Source organism: Alligator sinensis, unplaced genomic scaffold, assembly GCF_000455745.1.
Source record: "Alligator sinensis unplaced genomic scaffold, ASM45574v1 scaffold161_2, whole genome shotgun sequence".
Classification (NCBI taxonomy): domain Eukaryota; kingdom Metazoa; phylum Chordata; order Crocodylia; family Alligatoridae; genus Alligator; species Alligator sinensis.
The window spans coordinates 114,383-124,342 of NW_005843463.1; the positions used below are offsets into that span (position 1 = coordinate 114,383).

Sequence of the window (9,960 nt, forward strand, 5' to 3'; positions counted from 1 at the left end):
AATGCCGATAAGTTACCAACGTGAATTGTTATTATCTGTCGTTGTCTTGTTATATTATGCGTAGTTGTGTGTTTGTTAAGTCAATAAACCTTTCTTACCTTTTTAACCCAGACCACTCTCTCAGTCCCGAACCCTCCCGCTGGCGGCTGGGACATCTGCATAGACTCAGGTTCCGAGCCCACCCTGTGCCCCATCTTTTCCCCATAGTGAACAAAGCCATGACTGCATTAATTGAGTTTGGCAAGATGGGGGATCAGAGGAAGTATGAACTGACTGTTGGAGACAATTTCAGCATTTAGAGCCTGGGACAGAATGACAAGGAATCATTTCAAGTAGTCTGGGAGAATATAGCCTTGAACTGTGGCTGCATGGAGGGGAACCTGAACTGCCATGGTAGGCTCCTCTGACTGTCCAAGTGGCAGACCTGAAGCTTTAAAACCTGCTTTGTTACTCATTCCCTTGCTCTCTTGCTTGGTCACTTGTTCACTATACCTGTAGTAAGGTACCTATATCTATCACTAATTTGTTGTTTACCGGGACTGCCTAGGTCAATCCTACTGCTTTCTCAGGTTGCAGGAGGAAGGGGGATGGGGCAAGTCAAAAAGCTAAGTTAAATTAATCTGTAAATTGGGGGCGGGTCCAGTTCAGAAACTTTGGCTCTTGTGGCTGATGATGCTCCGTAGCAGAATGGGCTGAGAGTTCCTGGTCTGGCTCATTACCTGGATTGCTGTGTTGGCCTGGGAGGGCTGCCTATCTTCAACCACAGCTGGACTGGAGTCCTTACTATATTCTTGGCTGGTTCCAGGGGCCACTGGGCCCACCACATTTTCAGACCTGACCATGTTACTTACTGCAAAGATGTGGGAGAGTGTATTGTTTCAGGTGCATGTGAGCTTGCATGTGCTGATACGCAGTTGCAGTCCTGTGCCTTTGTGAACTGCTGTCTCAGAACCTTGCACTTGGAACACAGCTGGGTTCAGTCATGGTCATAAACCTGGGTTGCCATTTCCTTGGGAATCCAGTGATATGCCATCTTGTTTCAGTGGCTTGACTAGAGTACCCACTGATTCTTCTTCTTGACCGAGATGGCAATGGGATTGGCTATCTTTGGGTAATCAAATGCTATGGTCAGGACCAGTGTGACCAGACAGAATTAAAGAAGGTCCAGGCTTGGGGCCAAAAGAGTGCAATGTGGGATACCTGGAGGTCGCACACCAGAGAATCCCATGATAGTGTTGGACAAACTATTAGTAGTTTCATAGATTTCATAGACATTTGGGGCTGGAAGGGACCTCATGAGATCATCAGGTCCAGCCCCCCACCATGGGTGTGAAGTCAGCTGGGATCAAGTGACCCCAGCAAGAAATAAATCCACCTGTTTGTTGAAGGAGTCCAGAATAGATGCTTGCACCACTCTTGGGGGAGTTTGTTCCAGACTCTGGAAACACACACTGTAAAGAACTTTTTTCCTATGTCTAGTCTAAATTGGCCTTCCTGGAGATTATGGCCCTTAGACCTTGCTATCCCTTGGGGAGCTCCGGTGAACAGGTGTTCTCCCAGGTCCTGATGTACCCGTCTTATGTAATTGTAGGCTGCCACCAAGTCCCCCCTAAGCCTTCTCTTCTCCAGACTGAGAAGTCCTAAGTCCTTCAGCCTCTCCTCATACAGCCTTCCCTATCGTATCAATGGCTCTCCTCTGGATTCTCTCAAGCTTCTCCACATCCTTCCTGAAGGTGGGGGGGACCCAATACTGGATGTAGTACTCCAGCTGTGGTCTCACCAGAGCTGAGTAAATTGGGAGGATGATTTCAGGCCTGTGCAAAGCAGCTAGTATTAGCTTTGGATTCGTATTCAGCCTATTCAGGGGACAGTGTTTCGATTCAGTGATTCCAATCACTGTCCCAAATCGATTCGGCTGAATCAGTGAGGTCTATCCTCCCCGGCCCGGCAATGAGTGCCCCGGCCTCCCCAGCTCCTGGCACCTGGGGAATAAAAAGCCCCAACTCAGTGGGTGCTGCCAGGTTGGGGGGCAATCCCTGCTGCCACCCCAAGCCCCATGCTGCATGGGGGGACTCATGCAGAGCTCATGCCCCATGATGCATGGGGGGCCCCCATGGCTGCCCGCCTGATGCTCCCCCAGCCCCCGCACAGCTGCCATGCCCATCATGGTTCTGGCCATTTAAAAAAAAAAAAAAGACCCACCCCTGATTCACCGCTCCTGTCCACTGAAGCCCCAAGGCTGCTGCAGGAGTGGTCCATCCCTGGGCTTTTCTCTTTTTTTTTTCTTGAAAGGGCCGGATCTGACTCTGGGCAGGGCACCTGTGCGAGTACTGGGGGAGTGAGGGGGGGATCAGGGGGCTACTACAGAGCCCCCCATGCAGCATGGGGCAGTGGGGGGAAGCAGGGATTGCCTCCTGCCTGGCAGCACCTCTTGAGTGGGGCTTTTTTTTAAGTACTGGGAGCTGGGGCAGGTGGGACAGCCATAGCGGGACTGGGGGAGTGTGGGGGTTGGAGGGGCTGGGGGTGCAGACAGAGGATGGGGGCTGGCGCGGGTCTCCCCATGGTCCCCTCCCCCAGGACCCAGCCCTGACTCCCTCACCCCTAGTATTTACCAGCTTGTAGTCCGGCTGCAGCTCTCTGCTGCAGCCACTGGGGACTCTCTGAATCATCTAAACTCTCTGAATGTTTTCCAAAGATTCAGAGTGCTTTGAATCAATTCAGACCTTTTAATTGGTCCCCCACCCCCCTGCTGCAGCCACTGGGGACTCTCTGAATCATCTAAACTCTCTGAATGTTTTCCAAAGATTCAGAGTGCTTTGAATCAATTCAGACCTTTTAATTGGTCCCCTGATTGGATTTGGATTCAGAGATTCAGGCACTGGATCAAGCTGAATCCCCTCCAAATCAAATCACCACCCAAAGCTTTGCATAGCCCTAGATGACTTCCCAGGTTTTGATTCAGAAGCATCAGTGGATGCACACCAGAGTTTGGTTACCTTTGCCAGCCTTAAACTGCTGGACTGTAAAGTAAGGTAGTTGTAATCAGGTCCTGTCCAGTGCAGTTGAAAGGCAGAATGACTGTATGTGTAGTTTGGGCTTACTGGGATATCAGGCAAAGAGGAAAGATCTAAAGCTATGGAGGCATATATCTTGACTTAAATTTCCCAGGTTTTGGGTGGAGTTTTGCTTAATTCAGCATTCTGAATACTCCCCTGGAACCACCAGGAAACCCTAACTCTCTGTTAACAAAGCTTTTTGTTATGGACGTTCCTAGGTCTTGTCTTGAATTCCCTTTCCTTTTAATAGAAAGCGAACCATTATTTGAAGGAGTTAGTGGTCATTTCAGCAGTTGCCCTTTAACATGTAGTTTTGCAGTTCAGAAGCTATTGGTCTGAAGGGAAGCTGATGGATACTATGAAATCTCTTAATAATTGTTCCACCTCTTATATATGGATTCTAGTGAAAATTTGAAGTGTTTGAGTGTGGAGTTGCTGATAGTACCAATGACAGAAATAACAGACATATTTTACATCCAAATATTATTATTATTATTATTATTATTATTTTATGGCTACTTTCCAAGCTTCAGGTAGGGGTACCATTTACCTCAACTTTGTACAGGCTAGTCTAAATATGAATTACCTTGAATATGCTCCAGATCCAGACGTGAGGAGCAGGGAGAGTAGATTAGGCTTCTCCAGCCCACCTCTTGAATCTGTGCAGCCAAGAGAAAGAGATGCATGGGCCATGAGGAAGAGATGCTATAGTGAGGTGGCTGTTGCTTTGTAATGGAAAGGGCTGTGGGTCCTAACCTGGACCACTGTCCCAGTGGGGTAGGAGTTTCTGCTCTGTTCTCCATCTGTTTTGCTCAATTGAATATAAAAAGCAAGATATAGTGGCTCAGCCAAAAATTTGCAAATGTCCTTGGTGACTGTGTGGTGCATGACATGTATGAAAAGCTCATCTCATTCTCTGACTTCCTTGTAACCCAGATAGCTGTGAAAATGTGTTTGTACTGTTAAGGTAGCCGGCAGCAATAGCAGAGACTAGTTTCATAGGAGCAGACACCTGGCTGGCTCTGAATGCACAGTTCAAGCTTCTATGACTGATGAAACAAAGAGGGGAGAGAACCTGTCCCTTCTTCAACTTCAGTGTTGAGGTGTGCAAAACATTAGAGACGGCTGTTTCCAGATCCTGTGCTTACTTCATATGTGCCACAGGAAGCAGGCAGAAGTAGCTGAGTAAGATCTCATGAGGCAGAACTAAGTTAGACATAGTGAATACACTAAAAAGTCCAGGAGACTGATTTAGAGATGAATGACAAAAGCCATACACCACTGATATTTGCCTAAAACTGTTTGGCAACTACCATTAAATGAGCTTGGGAGCTCCTAGCCTGTACAATACCTAGGAGATATGACTCAATGTGCTCTTCTGTAATTCTGTCCTGCTTCTCTAACTGAAGGTATATATCATGGAGGGAAGCTTACCGGTGGTAGCAGTCCATGTGCTGGCAGAGTGGAAGCAAAATTTGGCGATTTCTTCATGAAAATATGTTTTCCTGTTGCATCTATAAAAGTGTTTCAAGTAATTTGCAGAGAACTTGGGTGTGGATCAGCAGTGAGTTTCCACAACGCCAGCCATTTTGTGGAGGATTTCATGCCGTACATAGTTCCAGTAATTCTTTGTCGTGGTGATGAGACAACAGTAATGGAATGCAAGGGAACTTCCTACTCTCTGGAGTTCACGTGCCCTCCTTCTTTCTATACTGGAGTCACATGCTCAGGTAAGGAATTAGCCATCCTTCCACCTGTCAGGAAATTGCCATGGAAGAAAAGGGACTGAAAAAAGAACGTGTCTCATCCTTCTGAAACAACAGGAATGTGGGTAAATATCCTCAACTCCTATAACTGTTATGCTCACTGAGAATGAGGACATCCAAGTCTTTAGAATCCCTTGATTAACCTAAGCCCACTTCTCCCGATGCCATATTTACTATTTACCATTTATAGGTTTTTACTCCATTTCAAATCAGAAACATTGTTTGCATTTAAAAGCTATTGTATCTGAGCACCTAAATTGTATTATGGACACGTCTACATGTTGCCCTATGGCACAGTGAACACCTGCACTGTGCCATGCACTTGGTGCATGGTAAGATTTAGCAGCTACTTTGCCTTTATGGTGCAGTTAAATGAGGGAGTGTGCAGCTATGGCTAAGTAGTTGTCAGTGACATGTAGATGCACATCGTCGCTATATTGGTGTAGCATGTCACTGTAGTGACATAGTGCATCACTGTGGTGATGTAGCATGACATGTAGATGCTCCCAGTATGTAGTGTCAGAGAATCTGTAGTGGAATTCTGTATAATTCTGTTACATTGATAATGCATGAATCTGATGCATGCTTTCCTCATTGCTGTCCTGGGGAACTCGAGCAAGCAGTTAACTAAGCATAGTAGTAGTAGTAGAGAGTTCCTTGGTGCAACTACAACATCCTGATGTTCATTTTCTGCAAAGAGCTGTATCTGAACTCAAATAAGTCATCTAATGGTGTTACGGTTACCTCCCAATCTGGGTTATTCATCTCCACAGTCACTCTGGCTGTTTGAATGTTCCTCCCAATACCGAGACTGAATTTTTCTTTCCTTGGAGCCTTCTGTAGTTTTTTTCAGCTGTGCAAAATGAATGTGTGGTGTTTCCAAACCATAACTCTTTTGCTCACATTGCTAGTAGAATTGTCAATGAGGGTGTGCATAACTTTTCACAAGTACAAATCATTCACGTTGCAAGAGAGTGAAAGAGTAGATGCTTAGCTTTCAGTTTGTAGCTAGTACAACTTGTCTTTCTTCCACTCTTTGCTTTTCTTATTCTTTCTTCTGCCTTACTTACTGTATTCTTTCTTGAGTATAAGTGATAGGATTATTTAAAGCTGTTTCCTGTTCAACTGAAAGTGGAAACCACAAAACTTTTTGTTAACAATTAGTAACAGTGTAGTACACAATATCAGAATAATTAATCAGAAAGCAAAGTGTTTAATAAAATAGTCATGTGCCCTATCCCTTGTGATTAGTTAATAATTAAATATTTGAGAAGTAGAAAATTAATTAATGTGTGTATGGGAGGTTAATTGCCTATTTTTAAAAGAATTTGGCATGCAAAAGGTTTGAAAAAATTATCTGCATTTACTAAAAGCTGAAATGGAGGGCAAGGGGTTTCAGTGTTACATTCATTGATGGATTGATTGACTCTAGGTGACAAACAGCCCCGGCTGATTGAAGGTGACAATGCCTGCTCAGGACGTCTGGAGATAAGACTTGGACACACTTGGGCTACTGTCAGTGATTCCCACCTTGATCCTAAAGCTGCCAGTGTGATTTGTAATGAGCTACAGTGTGGAGCAGTTGTATCCATCACAGGAGGAGATCACTTTGGAGAAGGACAAGGGCCAATCTGGACTGAAGAGTTTCAGTGTGTGGGAAATGAGTCTCATCTTGCGTACTGCCCCCGAGCACCACCCATGAATCAGACAGGCTCACATGCAGATGATGCTGGCCTCATATGTTCACGTAAGAATTTAGTGTGGTAGCTTAAAAATAGGAATATAGGAATGTAGTACCAAAACAGTCCACCTGAGACACTGAATCCAATCCCTGGCATTTGCAGGAAGCCATTTATTTATTTACTAGCCAAGTGTCCATTATGAATCATGGGTGGGCAGTGGGGACGGAGTGCCACCCGTTTTGTGTCTGGCTGCATGCAACCTTCCCCCACCCCTCTCTGTGGTTGGCCCTGTATGCCCCCCGACACACTGGACACACACCAGGCCACACATCACCTACCACACACTTGCCACACACACCACATCCACCCAGCCACATACCACACCCACCCATACAGCCACCTACCTCACACACCCAACTACTCACCACCCACCACACCCAGTCACCCACCACACTCCCACCCAGTGATACCCACCCACCCAGCCACACATCACACCCATGCACACACCCAGTCACACCGCACACATGCGTGCTCCCAGCCACATGTTGCATGCACCCAGCCACATGCCACACACTGCACACACCTGGTGTGGCCGGGTGCCCCATTCACTGTGAACAGCCTGGCCAGGGGGCAATCAGAGCCTGGTGGCTTGTGCAGGAGCATGGTGCAGGGAAGCTTGGGCGGGGGGAATGTGCTCCCCTCCCCTGGCTCCCCTGCAGTGTGTGCAGCAGTGGGGGCCAACTGCCTTCCCCTCTGGAGGAGCAACCAGGCTCCGATGGCCCCAGGGAAACGTGCTGCCCTCTGTCAGCTCCCCCCAGAGCAAATAGCAGCGGGAGCTGACCAGCTATGGCCCTAGAGGAGCTGCTGGACTCCCATTGTCCGAGGACCTGGTCTGGTCTGAATGCAGCCCTCGCCCAAGTCAGGAACAGCCCAGCATAGCCCCAGCCCAAGCCCCAGTCCCCCATGGCTCTTCCAGTGGTGGTGGTGGCTGCTGCAACCCCCATTCCCTGCTCCTCCACCCACTCCCTGCTCCCCTCCCTGCTGGCTGCTGTTGAGGGGAAGTGCAGTGCGGTGGCTCCCTGCCCTTCGTCCACATCCGCTCACTCCCCTGAGCCCTGGCACACAGTTGTGCCCGGGCCCCCTGGGCTAGCCAATCAGCACCATCCCTCTTCGCGGCACATGTGCAGTTAGCCCAGAGTGTTATGGACAAACAGAGACACAGACAAAGCTTTTATTATATTAGAATTTATTAATGTGTTTCTTTCTTTCTTTATAAGCTGTCTTTCCCAACAAAGGCTCACCCTTTCAAACCTACATACACAACACCAAGACAGCATTGATATGAATTTTGGGCTTGGGTAGAGCAATAAAGAGATATCCCTTTGCTGGAAGGAAGGACAGCAGAATTGTAATCCATTTCTGGTAAAATCCCTGAAAAGCCAAGATAATCAGAAAGGGGTGTCATTTTCTGATTTCCTGTTCTTTGACTATTTGGTATAAAATGAGACATGCATTGTTGTGCTCCTCTCTAATCACTGTCCATCTTCTCTTCTCCTCAGGGTTCACAGGGTTCAGGCTGGTGAACGGCAGCACACAGTGCTCAGGGAGAGTGGAGGTCCAGCTGCTCGGTGCCTGGGGCACCGTGTGTGACTCGCGCTGGGATTTATCAGATGCCCACGTTCTCTGTCGTCAGCTTGATTGTGGATTTGCAGTGTTGGCTCCAGGAGGAGGGCATTTTGGGAGAGGAACGGGGCCCGTCTGGAGAGACACATTCCACTGTAATGGGACTGAACCCCATTTATGGCACTGCCCGGTTACTGCCCTGGGAGTCTCTCAGTGTTTCCATGACCGTGATGTCAGTGTGATTTGTTCAGGTGAGCAAAGAAAACAATGAGTCTGGCCCCAAAAAACACTGGTACAAGAATTTTCCACTCAACCATTTTCCACTTCCCTCACCTGCTTCATAGTGGAGGAATATCTAAGAGGACACTGCTTTTATTTATATAGTCACTGCTTTTATATAGTCACTTCTGTTTTGCTTTCTTAGTGCAATGGGGCAAGAACCTATTACAGTGATAGTTATTACTTAGAGATGCACCCTAATTTAGATGATTTGGTAATTGGGGCAAGGTTTCTTAGTGAAATAGCTAGCCAGTTCAGTTACTCAGAGAGAGACATAGTCTACAGGGATTGCTTATTGTTCCAGAATATAATGTGCCGTGTAGTTCTTGTCATTCTCTGTGTATATTGGACCTTATGATCACTACTCCTGCATCATAGCTCTGTTGTCTTGGCCACAAGCATCACCCTCCTCTGTGAGACCACTTCTGCATTCTCTGCAGAGAGGGCAAGGACTGTAGTGAACGGGGCAAAGCCTAAGCATTGCCCTTTAGTAGCAGAAGAACCTTCCCTTCTGCCACAAGAGTTACTCTATCTTCACTGAAAACTCCTGCTGCCACCCAGTAGCCCGATGAGAGTCAAGACACCCTCACTCCTTCAGGCAGTTGCCATGGTTCATTCAGCAGGTGGTACCTTAAATTATACTTCGTAATGTGGCACACGGCAGCTGACTGGAGCTGCCCAGAGCTACCAGAAGCATGCAGGTGAACATATCCTTTAGCATCTTGGTGGCCATAGCTACTGTTTGCTGCTAGAATTTCTGGCAGCAGATGCAGAGGAGTGAAGCATATTCTTAGACACCGAGACACCTTCAATCAGCACCTTCAATCACCTGTTGGGATGTCTCCCAGCAGAAGTCAAAGCTATGGTATCTTCTCTCTACCTTCCTCAGGCTGTTTATATAATGTCAGGGAGAGCTTGGACTGCCTCTACTTTAATTAGGGCATCACTGCAAAGTTGCCTTGGCCATCTGGTGGCAGGCATTTTTCTTTTGCTGGAACTACACCCTTACCCCTGACAACAGGAGCTCTGCAAGGAGAAAGCAGAAGGTGCATCCATACCAGGGGTTTTGCCAGCAGAGCTACTTCAGGTATAGGGTCTAATCTTTCCACACTCGCTGCCAAGAGAGCTCTGATGGCTGACAAGCAAAAGTCCAGTGTTGTTCCTTGGCCTCAAGGAATGCACTTAATCGGAGGTCCTGGCTAACAACTCTCTGCCAGGGCTCTAGCCTTGAGTATAAAAATTCTAATAAAGGATTCTCCTGAAATCCTCATAACAGCAGTTGTTCTTCTTATCACTGTAGTTCTCTGAGTATTTGATAACCAGTGTAATTTCAAGCATACATTCTGCATGTTATATAATGGAAAATAGAAAGTGATGTTCAATGCATTTTCTTTCTCTCCTGAGGCCAGGTCGCTCTGAATCGCTTATACTGTTGAATGGAGAGAGCCGGTGCGATGGGCGAGTCGAGATTTCCCTCGGTGGAACATGGAGCAGAGTCCTGGATGATCAGTGGGACATGAATGATGCCAGTGTGGTGTGCAGGCAGCTGCAGTG

At 47.2% G+C, this 9,960-nt stretch overlaps 1 protein-coding gene across 1 annotated transcript in view; it reads left to right on the forward strand.

The window, feature by feature from the left end:
• Positions 1-8,378, forward strand: part of LOC102372945 (scavenger receptor cysteine-rich type 1 protein M130-like) — a gene marked incomplete at its 3' end in the record, with an annotated part of 12,949 nt that extends 4,571 nt beyond the window's left edge. The window contains exons 2-3 of the mRNA XM_025195312.1: positions 6,255-6,569; positions 8,064-8,378. Coding sequence (XP_025051097.1) covers positions 6,255-6,569; positions 8,064-8,378 — 630 coding nt within the window. The remainder of the gene's footprint in view (positions 1-6,254; positions 6,570-8,063) is intronic.
• Between the last annotated feature and the right edge of the window lie 1,582 nt (positions 8,379-9,960).